Genomic DNA, 18181 nt, shown 5'->3' on the forward strand with positions numbered 1-18181 from the left:
CGGGCACTTCCGCTTCCGGTAAGGCGGCTCTTTCCGCCATGTTGGGTGAGGCGAGAGTCGCTGGTTGGTGCGTGAAACCTGCTAAAATCGAGACAGGAGGCCCGAGCGCTTCGTCTTGAAGCTCGACACGAGGCCGCTAGGCCTCCTAAGGTGTCCTGTGCGCCCGCGGGGTGCAGGGGGAGGTGTCACCCCTTCTGCCGCTCCAAGCATGGCGGCGCCGGCCCTGCGCTCTCCCTCCGCGGGGCCTTTTCCCGCGCTCGGGCCGGGGTTGGTGGCGTCATCCCGCCGCGCCGGGCGCGGGAGGCGCCTGACAGTGACGCGGCCGGTGGCCGCCTCAGGGCTCGGCTGAGGCGGCGGCGCTGAGGTGGCGGTGGCCGAGCTTGGGGACCCGGCGGCAGCCGCGCCCGTCAGGCCAGTGCGGGGAGCGCTGGGGGCGGCCCGCGCCCCGGGGCGGTGGGGGAGCTGCGCGGGAGCGGCCGCCGAGCTTTGGGCCGGGCTCCAGTGTGGGCGCAGGCGGTGCGGAGGGGCTGTCGGCCCGGCTGCGTGGGCTGAGGCGGGGTGAGGTGGGTGACAGCCTTTCTCCGCGCCCCAGTCCACAGGTTCAGCTCTGCCATCCCTGTGCCGCTTTCTCCAGCAGACACCTCTGCGGGGACTCAGAATGCCCTTTGCTTCCTCACCGTGTGATCTTTAGCTTCAGCTTTTTCACAGTCAGTTGTCGTGAAAGTCCTCAACGTGCGAAGCAGTTTTCAGAACAGGGCCGCACGGAAGGGAGAAGTGTTTGTGGCAGTCCCCATGTCTGTGATTTGTATGGCTGCTGACGGCAGCTGTGAGAATGGCGTTTGGATGCTCCACAGATGCTCTACTTCTAGTGCCTTAGGACTGGAATGACAATTGTGCATGGCATGTTTAAGTAGAAGTGTGGAATTTAGCAACTCTGTCAAAGAGGAATGAGAATGCAAAAATGCACACTTTATATTCTGGCCTCTGATGAAACTACCTGAAAGGAGGTTGCAGAAAGCTGGGGATGAGCCTCTTTAATCAAGTAATAAGTGATGGGACAAGAGGTGATGGCCTCGAGTTGCGCCAGGGAGGGTTTGGACTGGATATTAGGAAGTATTTCTTTATAATGTGGTCAGGCGTTGGAATGGGCTGCCCAGGGAGGTGGTGGAGTCCCCATCCCTGGAGGTGTTCAAGAGGCGGGTTGACATAGCGCTTAGGGATCTGGTGTAGTTGGGATCTGTCAGTGCTGGGTTAACGGTTGGACTAGATGATCTTCAAGGTCCCTTCCAACCTAGATGATTCTGTGATTCTCTGTGAAACATAATGCAGCGAGAAATTGTTTGGAGACATGTTTTTCCTAGCATTTACTTGCATGACTTGCCATGTCATTTCAGTGGCAGGTATTTAAAATAGTTTTCTTTCAGGTAAGGGTCACATACTTCTTTCTCCAGTATAGAGACTTACGCTTTTCATTTAAAAAACCAAACTCGGCGGACCATGAAGCTACTCAAGTAACCTTTGTTGACAGATAAAGTATTAATCTATTCAGGATCTTTGTGTGAGACTTATTTTTATGTAACAGGTGTAGTATTTATACTTTCTTTGACTTTATACACTCTGTTTTGCAGGTTGGAGCTATAATACTTAGTCTTAAACCTGCAGCAATGGGTAGAACTTACTTTGTTGAGGAAGCTATTGGGCAGTATCTTTCAGACCTCAGCACAAACTTAAAGCCTTATGTCACTGGCCTGTTAATAGGGCAGGTAAGTGTAATATCTGAAGTCTGTTCCATTCAGTCATGATAATAGGGGAAAACCCCCTTGGCCTTAATTATCTAGGATAAGTAGTCTAGTAACATCACATTGAGCTTGTATAATGCAGGAGGGTGGTAATATGACCAGAAGGGACTTCTGTAAAGGGTTTGCAGTGTCAACCAACTACTCAAGTCTTTTAAAATCGTTTTGTGAAAGATATGACTCACAGAAAAGAAATTAAAATCGTGAAGATAAAATTTATCGCTAAACAAAGCTTTAAGGCAAAGGCAAAAAAAAATCATGAAGGAATTATTTTTGTAACAGATTACTATAGAGTTTAACAATACTTAGTGTAAAGCAGCCCTTATAGTTACTATATTATGCAGTATATTCTCAGACTGGATATCAGTCTCATGGTATGTTGCTTATATTGGTGTTTTTGAAAGTGTTCCCCACAAAGAGACTACGTAATTCGGGCTGTTCGAACGCCTCCAAAGGAGGAGCAGAAGGAAGACCACATCAGTCCTTCAAAACTGGCATCCGTTGATGAAGAATGGATAACTACACACGCCAGTCAGGTAGCACAGTCTGAGTTAGTGAAGGGGATGGGAGGAAGAGAAAGGAAATAAGATCAACAAAAAACTATTTCATCACTAGTGTAATCTCAAGCCTTTTTCTATAAAAAGAACCTTCCTAACTGTGCTAGGCATAGATATTTTAAACCAAAATATCTATATTGTTTTCAAAGTTCATGAAGAAGTAAAGGCTTAACAGGACTGGAGCGAGAAAATCTGAGATGTGTTCCTACATTTCAGAGGAACCTAAAAGTGAAAAGCAGTCTTGCTTATTTAATTTCTGCTCTTGATGCATACTTGTCTGATTATACATTTTTGATATATCCAGTTACATGGTTGCTAGATCTCTGATTCCTATTAATAAATGCTCATTTTTATTTTTAAGGTTTCTAGAATGCTTCCTGGAGGCTTATTAGTTCTTGGTGTATTTATTATTGCAACTCCAGAACTGTCAAAAGATAGTCAAAATGCTTTGCGTAAGGTAAGTAGACTTCCTGGTGGAAATAGGAATACCTTTAGGTGTGTATTTGAGTAATTCTCTATCATTGAGTTGAGTATATGTGGTTGCTTTGTTGCTTTATTTTTAAAAGCACAAATATTCTGGTTTGATATATGGTTTTGAGATGGAAACCACAGAAATCGCTGTCCTGTGGAACTGTACCACAGCTTGTACTAGCTGAATTTCTGTTTCTTGTGATGTTTGTTACTGCAATAGCAGATCTCACTGTGTTTACTGAAAACGGACATTCTGGCATAAGGAAAACATCTTTGAGGTTTATATTGAGCTAAATCCTTGTGGCACAATTGTTAGTAATGGTAGCATGTTAGCTTTTTTTCCTGAATGAATTGTTCAGATTAGAGATGTTTACAATAATGAAAGATCTATAGCTCTGATTCCTTTAAAAGGAGTATCTTGTATAGAACTAGCGGTGTTTGACTTAGGTGTGTGGGGTTATATTTAAAAACTACTTAGAATGTGCTACTGTCTGATAGACTTAAAATGCATTTTTGTTACAGTACTGGGGCATCTAGTGCCATATTTAGTTTCTGTTCTGTAGATGTAGGTTCATTTTATAGTTTTCATAAGGTAGGCATGGTAAGTGATTTAAGCATGAGTAGGTTTTGAAGCCTAAGTTCCAAGATTCAGTTTTGGCAGTGCAATGCAATTGCGTTTCCGATGTGGTTACTGAAGAAGCTCGTGAAGGGTCTGGAGCACATGTCGTACGAGGAGCGGCTGAGGGAACTGGGGGGGTTTAGTCTGGAGAAGAGGAGGCTGAGGGGAGACCTCATCGCCCTCTACAACTACCTGAAAGGAGGGTGCAGAGAGGGGGGATGAGTCTCTTCAACCAAGTAACAAGCAATAGGACAAGAGGTAATGGCCTCAATTTGCGCCAAGGAAGGTTTAGACTGGATATTAGGAAGCATTTCTTTCCAGAACGGGTTCTTAGCCATTGGAATGGGCTGCCCAGGGAGGTGGTGGAGTCCCCATCCCTGGAGGTATTTAAGAGTAAAGTTGACTTAGTGCTTAGGGATCTGGTGTGGTTGGGATCTGTCAGTGCTAGGTCAATGGTTGGACTGGATGATCTTCAAGGTCTTTTCCAACCTAGATGATTCTGTGAATCTAGTAGCCATTTTGCACAGCTGTTTTTCCTGATCCTCGACTAGTAGGCATAAAGCTGTAGTATTTTTACAAGGAGAAAAGCATACAAGTTGAATACGTGAATGTGTGTTGCTTGGTTTGATTTATGAGGAAGCTGAATTAAGATTTCACAAACAACATTTGCTTTGGAGTAGTTGCCTATGAATCTTTGTTGAATGTTCTTTTAATGTGACATGTAAGCTGTATTTCCCATTTATACATAATTATGATATCGCTTGGACTTAGAACTTTAGTACAAGACTATTTTCCAGAAATTATAATGCCTTTTTTTTTGTGGGAAAATCCATAATACTTGTTTTTATCTTTAGCTAATCTTCTCAGTGGAAAAGTCCTTGACTAAAAGGCGTCTCTGGAAACCTGCTGAGGAGGAGGTCTCGGACAGAGCAGCTCTTCAAATCTGTTCTGCTACAAAAAAGTATCCTTTATGAGCAAGCTTTATTGGTTGAGACTGCTACCCCCAACCTCTTTTCTGTAGTTATTTCTGAGTGAATGATAAATTGGGAGGAGGAAGTTAAGTTTGAATTCAGATCAATAAGGTGAAATCATGAAGGTTTCTGATCAGCCATGAGTAAGACTATTGACCCTCTTAGCCGTGCAAAATTTTCATCATTTCTTAATGTTAGGTTTGTTGATGTGGTGGCATCAAATTTTGCCTTCCCCAGTCAGTTTTGCTTTGCATAAATTGAAAAAAACATCTAAAATACTGTATAGTTTATTGAGCTTGCTGTTATCAGTGATAACTTACAGGGAAGTGGGGAAGTAGCGGGCATGTGGGATGTGTACTAGTGGTGCAGAAGAGTGCTGGGTCTGTTGATAATGAGGTAATTCAAGTAGAGAAAGCAAGGTGTTTCCTTAGGTGAGAGACGAGGACAAATTGCAAATTGGTGCATTGGTGGTCTCCCTGTGAATACCTATTGATCTTAATATATTTGTAAGAGATGGGACAGCATCATTATGATAGTTGGAGTTTACAGTCAAATGTTTTTCCACTTTTTTACGCTAATGAAAGGTGAGAACTTTCTTCAGAGCATAAATTAGCTCAACAAAGAAGTAAAGGACCAAGTTAATTACGAATTGTTCTTGCTCGGTTTTTTGCTTTTCACTGGATCTTTTTCTTTAAGTAGCAAAGAGTAGTTTGCCGAACCTATGATGTCCAAGATCCAAAGGTAAGCTGGTCACCCTCTGTGTCATATACAGATTTTAATGTGTAACAAATAATCTTTAAAAAAAAAAATAATTGAGTTATACAGTGTTTTGTATAGATGCTTTATTGGTTTTTTTTCTGCTCTCAGAGTTCAGCTAAACCAGCAGATTGGAAATATCAGAGTGCTCTCTCTGCTTCCTGGTTAGCTTTGGATTGCACAGTAAATGTTAATATTCACATTCCACTGCTTGCTACTTCACCAAACCATGACTTGGAGAAGAATACCAAGGTAACTAACCGGCTGCACCAGTTTTGTAGTTGGTCTCTACCCTACTTTTTCTGTTGAAAATAAAGCGAGAAAGAAAGATTTCAATAGTGTGAGTGGAGTAGAACTAAACAGTGGAGAATATTTGACAGGTATTCCTCTTTTACATGTAATTTGAAGGTCCTATGAAGCATTCATAGTATAAAAAATGTGGATAGCTTTTCTTCTGCTGTGCTTAGTGTTGACAGTTTCCTTTGCTCAAAATTATTTGTAATTGTCAAACTAAAGTCTCTTCTGCTTCACCTGGTGAAAGGTTACATCCACTGAGAACAGGGGTATGGGGTGCTTTTAATATGAATTGACTTTCAGTAGGCTGCATCCCTCTCTACAAAAATGAAATCCCTGGGGTAGCACTTCAGTATTTTGAAATGCTTGTTTCTTAAGGGATATATTCTGAACATGCTGGTTTTAAGATTTAGTTTCAGAAAAGCATATAGACAGATTTTTCAGAGACTTTAAAAGTCTCTTGGAGTAACTGTTGAAACATGTATTTCTATAATTTTAGCATACTATCCAACTCTTTTAGTGAAATTCTTTTTTCTCATGAGATTTTTGTGTTTGCACTTTTTTAAAGAATGGGTTAAATCGATGGTCAAAACAGATAGAAGACAGTGTTTTTCTGATCAATGGACAAATTAAAGATGATGATACAGAGCTACTGGAAGGGCAGGTGAGTACCGAACAACAAGGAATTGAACTCTGATAGATGTGTAGTTAGAACCTCTAGTTAGAGATAAAGCATTGGCTGAGATGCCTTCTGTACAATATTTGTTGATCTAATTGGCCTGTGTCAGGTAACTAATCTCAGGACCGCTTGTGTTCCCATCTTCATTGCTGCAGATTGCCTCTTCTGGCAATGTGAACACAATAATTATATGTAAAGTTTGACTAAAAATTTTTCTATATGCTGTCTCATTAAAAAACATAAGTAAGGTGTGAATGTAGGTGATAAGATTTCTAAGACGTATGTATGTCTAAATGTTTAACAGAGTGGAAGTGCCTTGTTTGGCTGATGACTGAATCTCTCCTTTTAGTTTTGTAATTATATTCTCATGGCTGTTTTCTATGCACCATTTTTCTCTCTTAAAAGCTATAGACTAGGGCACATTTTATACCACAGTGAGGAGGCTGATTCAGAGAGATCTTTTTTCATGTTTCATGATACAAGGAATTTTTCTTCCCTCAGAAAAAATTAAGAGGAAATACTCAGTCCAGCACTCAGTTTTCTGATGTCAAGGTTCTGACACAGCTGGTAAGTATTTAGTGGTTCGTAAAGTATAACCTCGCTGTTGTCTTCTAAAATAGAATAAAAAATAAAATAACATTCTGAATTATTGTCTAGAAATCCAGTTTACTTAATCCTAAGACTTCCCCCCCCCCCCCCCCCCGCCCCCAGTTATTGACTGTGAAACTGATTGTGGACAAATCTGCGTATTTCATGTCTTTAAAAGTTCTTGTGCAGTGATAACCATGTTGCTGAAGAATTGCACAGTATGCTGCAAGGAAAATTTGAAAAACTGATTATAGAAATGGAGTCCCGTGAACTAATTAATTTAATAGTAGGGTATCTGTACGTACCTGCATGTGTTGATTTCAGGGTGACTTTAAATCATTCTGAAGTTCAGTATCACCCTCACACTTCAACTTGCCATGGCTAGCTACGCACATTTACTTGAATGCTTTCATCAGAAGCTCAGTCACTAGTTCTGGATTAAGGTGCAGATCCTGTGAGCTGAATCATAGTCTGGAGCTGTTGGGTCTGTGTCAGAAGTTTCCTCTCTACCAGAGGTTATGTTGACCTGAACCCTGAATTAGGTGCCTGAGACTAGGTCCTAAAGTCCAAATGTGTCCAGGCATTGTTTTGTAGGCTTCATGCACAGCACAGGCTGTCCTGCTTTGTCAGGTAGTTCCTAGATTCTCTGAAGTTATGTTTAGCAAAACTTTTAGAAATGTATAAAATGCCATTTTAAAGACTTGATGAGTATCTCGACTTCTTTTGTTGTTACGTTGTTCCAGTGGTTAATTGCCTCAGAGAAAGGAAAGCTTTTTATTTTGGCAGAGGTAGTTGATGCAGTTCATGTGAAAGTTATGCATCCCGGTGTTTCCAGGTGTTGTCTTAGAGTGCCTCATGCAGCACACTCATTGTTTTGGTAATTAGGGCGAATATTTCTAGGCAACAGTTTGATACAGTTCTCAATGTGACCACATATATAATCTAGCACTGACTGATGGGATGACTCTCAGGATATCATAGGCTATGTCTACTATATAGTAAACATTCAGACTTCATCGTTCAAAAAACCAAAAAAATCTTAAAAATATTTCTAGATTACAATATTGATATTAGTCACAAGCCACTTGCCTGAAAAGTTTTAGAAGTCTTATAGACACAAATATATAAATTGCAAGAAATGGAATATCTGGAAAAGTAAATAAATTTTCCATAATGAAAAAGGAGAGGCATTTTCAGTCTTCACTAAGAAAGCTAGAAAAAAAATAAAAATTAGAATTCTGAATTATGAGGGAAAACAGGTTATATGTAAACATCTAAGGTATGCTAGTAATTTCCTAGCTCTGTTTTTGTTATTCGTGCTGTAAGTGCCTAGGTAACAAGATAAAACTGAACCATGTTTATTTTTCAGTCCCAGAGTTCAAGTCATAGATCAACAGCTACAGTCCAGGTCTGCAGTGGTTCCATAAATCTCAAAGGTGCTGTGAAATGCAGAGCCTACGTACATAACAACAAGCCAAAAGTCAGAGAAGCTATTCAGGTAGTGAAAAGGTGGTTAAAAAAAGCATTTTTCTGAAGTACATGAAATTTGTCATACTGGTTTTTCTTTGCCAAAACATCATGGTCTAAACTGGCATCAAGGTGTTCGTCCCCTCGAACATAAGGGCTTCTTTAGAAACCATCTGTGTGCATGTGTGATGGATTCAGTTTCTTTTTCACTTTTAGAAATCTAAAATTTCTAAATTAATTTTTATTTTAATTTAATTTAGAATTAAGAAAAGGCTACAGACTATTTTTGTATGTGTAGAGGGAAAATACAGCTTTATTTGTTCAGTGATTTTTTTTTTTTTTTTTCCCTTATTGAGTCAATGCCTTGTGATTATTTTTCTTTTTAATAGTAATGTCTAGAAGTTGTCAGTTCTTACTCTTAAGAAAACATTTTTCTCAGCTTTTCATTTTTGTTGTTTTCTTTTTTGATTTTAATTCTTTTGATATTAACTTTTCCTTATTGGACTCTTAAAATTCTCTTGAAAGTTTTTATTTTCTGGAATAATATTCTTTCAACATGGGTTAAACCCTGTGAGGGACTCTTGTTGTTTCTTAGTAGTCAAAAGCTTTGCAAATGGCTTTTATATTACTGATGTTTTTGCTTTGTCCTTGCAGGCTTTGAAGAGAGACATAATAAACACATTGAGTGATCGTTGTGAAATATTGTTTGAAGATCTCATTATAAATGAAGGACCTCACAAAAAAAGTAGGAATTCAGAGAAAAAAACAGCTTACATTTGCAGTGAAGTTTGGTTCTCATAGAAAATTCTGCTTTGGTTAGAACAGGATAAAAAACGAATAGTGTAATTTGTTTGGCAGCCTTGAATTTTTCTGAAATCATGAGAATTTTTGTTAAGTTCAGGTACGTTCTTTGGCATCACAGTTTTCACACGAGGTTTGTGTTCCTTTCTCATGACCACAACATGCAATTTCAGCTTCTTGCTCACTGATCAGAAATTTTTTAATTTTTAAAAATTTTGTAGTTGAAACCCCTGTCTCTGAAGTTCTGCCTGTAACTTGCACATTTTAAATTTGTTTTTGTTTTTTTGTTTTTTTTTTTTTTTTAAATCACTGTACAGTATTGCTGTTAATATTGAAGTATGCTGAAACTTGGTAGGATTAAAAGAACCATCTGGACATGGCCTTCCATGTCCTTGTATCACCTGTGTTATGAATCCTAGTAAGCATGAGCTCTGAAGTTCAGTAGTTCATCTCCATTAAATTAAATCTGGCATTGTATGTAGTGATTATGGTGTGAAGAAGTATCCTGACTATTTTTTTTTTTTTTAACTAACTATACAAATATATAATTTGTGTTGTCTCTGCCCCCTGGATTTATTTTTCTTCATCAAATACTATTTTACTGGCTTTGTGTCTTTTAAATAAGTAGATCTTATTTCAGCACCATGAATAATTGCTGGATTGTGTTAGCTTGAATTTAACAGGGCACCATGCAGTGGCCAGAACACAATGCACATTGATCTAATGGAAGTAAAACTTCCTGTTGTGATTATATTAAAAACTAAGGGGGTATATGCTGAGACCAGATCTCCTAGCTCATGCTGGGTGATTCTTTAAACTTCTTTGAGTCAGTGCAATGGTGTCAAGTTATCTTCTGGTATTGTTTTGGTGTTTTTTTTAAATATTAGTTAATTGAAAAATCGGTTTGAAGATCCTATATAAAGGAAAGCCTTTAAAAAGATACTATCTTTGGTAGTGAAAAGAAATGGAAACAGTTTGATCGTGTAAGGAAGAACGATTCATGCTCGGAATTACCATTTACTTTAGGCTAACGTGGTTCCTTCTGCTGTTAGCCAGCTTTATCCAACTTGTATGATTTAAGCTTGTTTTCAATTGCATGCAGTTCTCAGTTTCCTCTTTAGGTGGCACCCGTACTTTGTGGTTTATGGCGTAAAGCAGCCAAATGTTTGCAATCCTTTGTGGTATTGAAATCATGTGCTGTTCTGTGTACGCTCTTATCTGCAGTCTTTCCCGGAGTTCTTTTGCCAGTCATTCTAAACGTGAAAAATAGGTCTGTTTAACATTTTATGGTCTAGTTTGGAGGTGTCTTGGGCATTTATGGAGAGATCATTAGAACATAAATCAGTATAATAGCAGCCAAAACTTTCACAAAACAGTAGCAACTGAACAAGCGATGCCAGAAAACAGGGTTTTTACATGGAAACCTTGAGCAGTTCTTTTGCAATAGCTGTATCTTATGGTCAGAGATTAATGAGGAATCTTATCATAACTGGCAAGGCTTTTAGTTGGATGGTATTTTTCCTCCTTTTCTTTTAGATTTTGAGAGGGAATATCATGGCTTGCCTCAAAGACTGTTTGTCCCTGTTGCTGGATCCAATGTGATGCTCAGTGATTATAAGTTTGGTGATGAGGCCACTGGAGAAATTCAGGAACGTTTTGTTGAGATGTTGGATCAATCTGTGCAAGCTGAAGATATCCATATAGCAGAGGAGATTAACACAGGTAAATACAGTATCTGAGAACCAGGATAGACTGCATCATGGATTACGAAAACACTGACTAATGGCATAGGCCAGTTTTATCTAGATATAGATATGCTTAAAGTTGGCTTACTTCGTATCAAGCTCTAAAGGTTTATATCAATCTAGTTACAGTTTAATATATTTGTGAAAAGTGGTAAGGGTTCTTGCAGGTTTTGTATCTGACTTAAAACAGATCTCTCTCTCTCTCTTCTCTCAAATGCTTTGCTTTTTCACTGCATTATCTGTGCAACCATGGTTACGGCTCATGAGCTACCGTAGATACATAAATATATGGTTGAACAAGGTTTGTGTACATTACTCTGCACATGAATTCAGGGTGATCTACATTGGCAAATAAACTGTTAAGAAAAACTTGTAAAGCTTTATGTTCTGGTTACTTTTTTAGTAGTTCAACTCTGGTGGTTTAAGAGCTGAGTAGTTCTGATACTAAGAATAAGTTAGAATAAGAAGTTGAAAGCTTGAGTCAAATCTACTGTTTTTTTCACTAAATATTAAAAAATACATATATTCTTGAATGTGTCTTCCAGGATGATCTCATGCTAAAACCTGACTTTCAAAAATACCAAGTACCTTTCTTTGTTCTGAGTGTTTTCATTTATGTATCAAATGCAGTGCCCAAAACTGAAGTTTTGTGACTGACCCAAAATGGAAAGGAAATGGAGAGAGCTTTTCATTTTCTGCTGAATGTCTTACAAGTTTATGATCTGATTATGAGACTCTTACATTCATTTTAATACAGATATTTTGGAGAATCTGGTTACTGACTTTATTTTTCTGAATATTTCTGGTTTGTATTGTTTCCTGTTTTTTTTTTTTTCCCCATATGACTTTGATTTCAATGTAGAGTCAAAGCTGTAGTTCAAATGCATCTAATAATAATTCCTGTGATCTTATGGAAGAGATTTCTTTTCTTCCCTTTTTTCTCCCATCAGTGTGAATGTGAGCTGCAGATTACGGTTTTATAATGTAAATTTAAAAAAATAATATCACTAATTCTCAGATAAGAACTTTGGACACTTTTTAATATTGATATTTAGGAACAAAAAATGGAGAATGTAGCCATGAGCTTGCTGTGTCGGGTGAACTGTGGTAACTGATACTCTGCTTGACCTACTTGTTTAGTTGGAGGGTTTTTTGAGTTTCTTAATTTCAGAGCTAATCACAGATTCTTATGTCTTTCCAAATTAGACAGTTTTCCCAGGTTTTAACTAAACCTGTTAGCAGTGAGTCTGACTCATTATCTCAAGAAGTCAAAGATGTACACAGCTCAAGAACCTCAAGAAAAACAGGAAAGCCAATAAAAATCTCTCTTGCATTATAAGAGTAACTTTAGTAATCTTAAAAGCTAATTATTACTGAGCTTTAAGGAATTAGTATAACTTAGGGAAGCAAATTAATATTGTTGTAGCAGTGGAGATAGGCGTGGGAGGGAGAGAGATGATTCAGTTGAGCTTTATTGCTTATGTAAGGATGTATGATCAGGATGTAGGAAGAAAGCACAATTAGACTAACAACAATGCCTCACAAAGATTTAATGCCATTAATATATGTGATGTCCAGATAGCTCACAAAATGAGTTTGTGTGTTCTTGTAGCTTGCAGGTTATAGTTAGGTGTGTGGGATTTATTTTCTTCTTTAAAAAGAAAAAAAAAAGTAAATTAAAGTAAGTGCATAGCAGAGGAAAGGGAAAAAAACATAGAAAAGGGATTTCAGAACAAACTGAGAGACTGGCCTTGGCCCAATAAACACCATAAAGTTTGTCCTTAGAATGAGTTCTGTTAATAGCAGTGATAGTAATAATGCTATCAGCACAACACTGTTTGATAATTATTGTTATGGTGTTATTAACTCGTGGTTTATTTATACACTTTTATTAATACCAGTAAGGCTGTTTTAGAAATTAGACTTGTTAACTTGTGTAAGAAGTGTGAAGAAAAGCATTAATTTTGCAGTATGATATTTATTGGTACTTCAGTATGAAGTGTCTAAGTATTGCTGTTTTTGTGACATAATGAGAGTTTGTGGTTTCCCTTGTGTAAAGGTGTTTTCAATGCATCGTTCCAGTTTGGGTAGCATTTGTTTTTTCCCAAAGCTTGGTGCTATCTTTATCAATAATACTCTATATTCAGTAATGGTGTGAAAATTGGTTTGTAGTGAATTCTGATACCAGCCTTTCTGTTTGTATCACAATTCCTGTGGTCTTAGACACTAACGTTGAATTAAATGGAAATGCTATCCATAGTGAAGTTCTGGGGAAAGTTTGCTGATTAAAAAAAATTGTTTAAAATTAAAGAACATGAGCAGGCATTTGAAATAATTTCTTTTTTTGTTGCTCTTTAAAAGATGCACTTGAGAGAAGGAGGATCTAATCAGTATAACCAAAAGTTTTACTTTTTAAGCAGCTTTTAGTCAAAACATATGAAATAATGGTATTTTGAGAAGGTCAGTTTTATGTGCTTGCTTAGCACGCCTCTGCTGCTGTCTCCTACAATTTTATTCTCTTGATTCCTTGAACAGCTCTCCAGTGAGGTCACTACTGGGTTATGCTTTGCAATAGTTACATGGAAAATAGAAAGTAAAAACTGACCTGTTTATAATTGAAAGATATAAATAGCTCTAACGCTGTAGTTTCAGGGTATTTACTGCTTTAATACAAGCAATTGAAAGCTCTGCATTTATGATTGGCTTTACTAAATCCCTGCTCCTCCTTTGTGCAGGGGGTGGGAGGGTGGTGTGCTAAATACCCTGAGTGGATAAACATAAATAAGACTTCATTAGTGGTAATCACATCCCCATCTTCGTTAGCAAATTTAAGAATTAATGAAGAATTAAGGATTCATATAATTGATACTAGAAAGCATCTGCTTTTGAAAACTCTTTGTGTGATTTATACTACAGCTGCTTCACGTGCAAGTCTTCCATAATTTAATGGCATAAATGCCTTTGGTAACTAAATAGCTCAAGGGTGTTTGTTTTTTTTATTTTTTCCTCTTTCTCCCCATGCCCCCTCCAGCAAGTGAGCATTGCTGCCTTGATGTGCAGCTTCAAAAGTTACCTTCAGAAAAGTGCAACAGTTCTTCTGAAGGTGCAAAGAAACATGAAGGTAGAGGGCACAAACTATCCTACTTGCTCATCAAAACTAAAGCAGAAAGAAACCTGCTGGATGTAGACTTCAAAGGTGACCCAAGAAAGGTGGTCAGCTTCTCTAAAAGGGATATGTTATTGGTTTATATATTAATTTATGAATTGAAAACTGTTGTGGTTCAGAGGGAATGTGGTGCTCTTACTGTGCTAGTTAAGGTGCTTGCTTAAAAAGTTATCTTGCAGCAATTAGTAATGCATTTACTCTAGTTGAAGATTTCTACTCATATTTTGGGCAGATGAGGGTGTGTTTTCCTTTGCACAGAAAAAATAATGATGAAACTACAGCCTTGCTGTGGACTGGTGGGCTTCAGAGATACTTGATAATTTCTCTTCAAAATAGCATCCCTTGCATTGAAATGTTGTGTTCTTATTTTTATTATACATATTTGTGCAACTTGTGGAGACGTCTCAAAGCAACATTTAGGCCCCATGTGTGCATATGTATGTGTGTGCATATCTATATATCTTGCTATCTTGTTAAGTTTCGTATCAGACAGTTACTAATTGCTCTGCTCTAGTACATTCTATACAAAGTCAGTGGGTTCAAGGGTAAAAATGGGTAAAGACTGGTCCTAAATGTCTAGTTTGAGTGCTTTTGCATAACAACAGATCTTGTGCAAGTTTGATTTAAGATTTGGAAGACAATCATGCACGACTCATCTTAGATGACAGAAACAACCTTTCTGATCACACATCTAGATTATACATTTCCCCCATAGCTAATGATATGATAGAGAAAGTACTTTTCCATGAATCATTTTCATATGAATCATACAAGGGATGTGCCTTACTGCTCGACTGTTTACTTTGTAATTTACAGGTGGTTGACAACCCCACTCTGGAAATGGGAGATCTATTTTTATTAAGATCAGTAGTCTATGGGCTGCTAAAACTTGATATCTGGTACTGCTGTGGCTTTTTCTTCTTCATCTTCTGAACAAGAACAACCTGTTAGGCTTTTTTTCTTAGCTGAACATGCCCGTTCTGTTCTTTCTGAAGACATCCAGATCTCACTGCAATAGCACAGACGCTTTCTCTTACTGCTGACTTGTCCAGAAGATGTCTGCAATAGTAGCTACTGAATTGTAATCAGAACTTCTGATGAGTGATGTCTTAGCAAGCTATCCTGGAAACAGGAATGCAAATTTTGAAGGCCTTTGGCCCCCTACCATCAAGTAATCTTACCACTGAACTGTGTAGTCCAAAACATGCTTGCTCTGTGTGGGACAAGCAAACAGGTTCAGAGGACTCAAGATTAATCCCCTTCTTTCTCTCCTCCCTCTCTTTAACAAGATGGGTATAGCCAATTGATTAGTGAAATCTTTGGAAAGGAAATTCATATTTTGTTTGGAATCCCATCAGTCTGGAAATAGAGACAAGCTCTCTCACGTCCTGGCTGAGCAGTCTAAGGATTTAGTAATTGTTCCAAAGAGGAATGTGCCTTCTATGCCTCCTCTGAAAGTGTAATTTTAGTGGATCGTCAAAAAAGAATTTCTGTGCTTTGAAAAAATGCATTTATGGCTATTGGGTAGGGAAATATTTCTGGGCTCACTCTTTTAGTGGCAGTGGGTTTTGCCTGTAGCCTGAACTCTTGACAGATGGCTTTGAAAGGAAAACTTTGGTGTTGGAAAGTGGTTAATGGTTCATTTTGGTGGTTCCCTCTCAGAATAGTCAAATTCTCCCCAGGATATGTAAAGGGGGTTGGATGTCTTACTCTGGGAACAGGGTGTGGAAAATGAGTTTTGGAAGAGGAACTCCTTCCCAAATGTATTTTTTTTTTCCTCTTTATTTTACTCTTTCAGCCATACAGAATAGTTTAGTACTATGCTGTTGCTACTGTACCATTTCTACTGAAATAAACTGTTTTTACCATAAATGTACTTTATAAAGTTGATATGAAGTTCTTGTCCTTTTGCATTAATTCAACTGTAAAACACAGCTGTTAGCTTTTCACCTGGTATTTACTTCTTCACTTGATTTCCATGCAGTTGATATTTGTCCAGTTACTGACAACATGGATGACACACCACAGAAACAACTGACAAAAGCAACATTGCTGTTGAAACTTCAACAAAATATGGGTATGTTACTTCCCTGATTTTTGTTATGGCCATCCAGAAACTATAATGGGCCCTTTCAGTACAGTTAGCATCCACAGCGTTATTAAAAAACTGGTGAAGTTCATACAATACTTTTCTAAAATGAGTCCATTTCAGTAATGTAGGTGCAGGGTGTTTCTGGGGAAGAAAGCAGAGCCTGCTGTTGGAACAAAAACGGCATTTGCATTCCTTCAGCCTACAAGTTGATACAAAAGGCTCATGTAGTGTTATTTCTTTTTTGGAGAGCCACCACTTTTATAATTCTGTACTTAAAAATAAACACAGTTGAATGGCTTTGTCAAGCAGGCATCCATAAATCAGCTAGTGACTTGCTAATCTTCCGAAGCTGACAAATACGTATGGGCTTGGTGCTGATGGTAACCCTCAAAAATTCAAGGAACACCAGCCACAGAACTCTGCTTTCAAATACAACTTCTCCATGATACTCCTTTGTCCAGTTCTCATAGATCTGTCTGCACTTAGTATGGTTCTCTTTGCTGTGAGTTTTGACTGTCTTTTTGTACTAAAATACAGTTACACTTCAGTCAACAAAACAGTAACTTTTGTTTTCTATTAATTCTTAGAAGTAGAACATGGTAACTGGAACATTAAAGAGTAGTAGCAGTAAATATGTGTTTGCTTTGGATGTAAAAATGTTTTCCCTTGAATCATCACTCAGGTGTTCTGGGGTTTTTTTGTCATCTTCTCAACTGCATCAGTAACAAGCATGTTAATGAATAGGGAAATGATTGTTGTGCTACAAACACAGAGTAGATGTAATGCCACACAGAAGAGAAAAAACTTTCATAGCTTCTCTTTCTTAAAGCTTAAAATTTTTGTTATTTTTCCTCATCTGATTCCTAGAATTAAGCAGTAGTGCAGAGGACGTGGCTAAGGTACTGCAGAAGTATACAGTCAGCTGGATTTCTGGAAGGATCCTGCTCTGATTAGAAATGTCATATGGAGCTTTTATAATTTAATTATCTGACGTTGTAGCTTTAGATTTAGGCTTAGCAGCAGTAGATAGTTTTTGGGGTGGCTCTTTATCCTCCTGCTTGTCCTTGACCTTGACCCTGCCCTCCACACCCTAGCTGCTGCTGACTGTGCTGCCCTTGGCACTCACTGAATGCATTTTCTTTGTTATTTTAGGTGTGGTAATAGCAGCTGCTGTTGCAGTCTTTGCATCGATCTTCTCTTTCAATTACTTCAGTGATTAAACTCAAGCAACCGGAACTTCATGGAAGTATTGGCCAGTTACAAGATGGAAACATCTGGGTTTAATATATTAGTAGTTAAGAATTGTTGCCTAAATATCACAGGTTAGATGTGCAATATAAATTGTAATGGTAGGTTCAGTTACCTTGTTCCAGCATGCACTTACTGTATCAAGTAGAATCTTGCAGTTACAATATCAAGTAGAATGTGAATCAGGTTTACAGGAAACTAACCTTGTCGCTCTGTATAAATGAACGATAGTATGATTTTCTAGAAAAATCCGTTAAACAAATGTAGACCCTGCATTTTCTTCCGATGTGCTGTTTTAATGCAAAATGCTACTACTGGTGTTTTTCAGGCTATTGGTAAGACTCTAGCATAGTTACCTGGTATGACAATTCTTCCTTTTAGGGTTCCTTTGCTGAGAGAATTCTCATCTCATTAAAGTTAATTGGGGAAAAATTAGATTTAATGAAGCCAGCATTTCAGCGTATGCATTGTTTTAGGTAATACTGGTTAACTAGCGTAACAGGGACACAAACAGTTTCTAGTAGTTTCAAGACTAGACCAATGCAGCCTGTAAATACCTTAGTTCAAGACCTGGAGAACTCAGAAATCAATAAAACGCATAGAACTTTTGAGGTGTGTGTGTGTCGCCTTTTACTCAGTGACTCTTGAGGAGGATTTCTCTGTCCAGCTCCAATTCAGTCATCGTTCCCTTGGAATATTAACTATTTCAGCAACAGGTACATCTAGGCAGCCCTTGTGAATTATCTTGTAGATACATGCAAGTTGTCAAAATTGTTTGCTAATCAGGATTTTTAGACCATACAAATAAACAGATTAAACAGATAGCTTTCCATTATGAGATCTTCTCCTGGGTATGTTAGGCAAAAACATTATTGTTTACTTGCCACAAGGAGAGAGGAAGGAGGGAAGAATTCTAATAAGGTTAGTAAAG

The 18181-nt window shown here is 38.2% G+C and overlaps 1 protein-coding gene across 3 annotated transcripts; it reads left to right on the top strand.

Moving 5' to 3' along the window:
• The first annotated feature begins 49 nt into the window (after positions 1–49).
• On the top strand, positions 50–17859 carry ODR4 (odr-4 GPCR localization factor homolog). Of its 3 annotated transcripts, XM_074877139.1 has the most exons (14): positions 243–563; positions 1629–1763; positions 2201–2332; positions 2715–2810; positions 4298–4404; positions 5119–5155; positions 5282–5422; positions 6033–6128; positions 6645–6710; positions 8101–8229; positions 8853–8943; positions 10536–10721; positions 15895–15987; positions 17155–17859. In XM_074877139.1, the coding sequence occupies exons 2-14, from the start codon at positions 1665–1667 to the stop codon at positions 17220–17222; spliced, it is 1341 nt and encodes a 446-aa protein (XP_074733240.1). In that variant the 5' UTR covers positions 243–563; positions 1629–1664; the 3' UTR covers positions 17223–17859. The 3 variants fall into 3 exon arrangements, with proteins under 3 accessions (XP_074733239.1, XP_074733238.1, XP_074733240.1); XM_074877138.1 differs by lacking the exons at positions 243–563; positions 15895–15987; positions 17155–17859 and adding exons at positions 50–150; positions 13776–14416; XM_074877137.1 differs by lacking the exons at positions 15895–15987; positions 17155–17859 and adding an exon at positions 13776–14415 and having other exon boundaries at positions 226–563.
• The last annotated feature ends 322 nt before the right edge of the window (positions 17860–18181 follow it).

This window comes from Strix uralensis, chromosome 8 (genome assembly GCF_047716275.1).
Source record: "Strix uralensis isolate ZFMK-TIS-50842 chromosome 8, bStrUra1, whole genome shotgun sequence".
Classification (NCBI taxonomy): Eukaryota; Metazoa; Chordata; class Aves; order Strigiformes; family Strigidae; genus Strix; species Strix uralensis.

Bases quoted from the DNA above. Each gene is read 5' to 3' on its own strand.
- ODR4 (XM_074877138.1), top strand. From the start codon at position 1,665: ATGGGTAGAACTTACTTTGTTGAGGAAGCTATTGGGCAGTATCTTTCA. The intron at 4,405-5,118 runs GTATCCTTTATG...TAAGTAGCAAAG, and splicing joins ATCTGTTCTGCTACAAAAAA to AGTAGTTTGCCGAACCTATG. The intron at 6,129-6,644 runs GTGAGTACCGAA...TTCTTCCCTCAG, and splicing joins CAGAGCTACTGGAAGGGCAG to AAAAAATTAAGAGGAAATAC.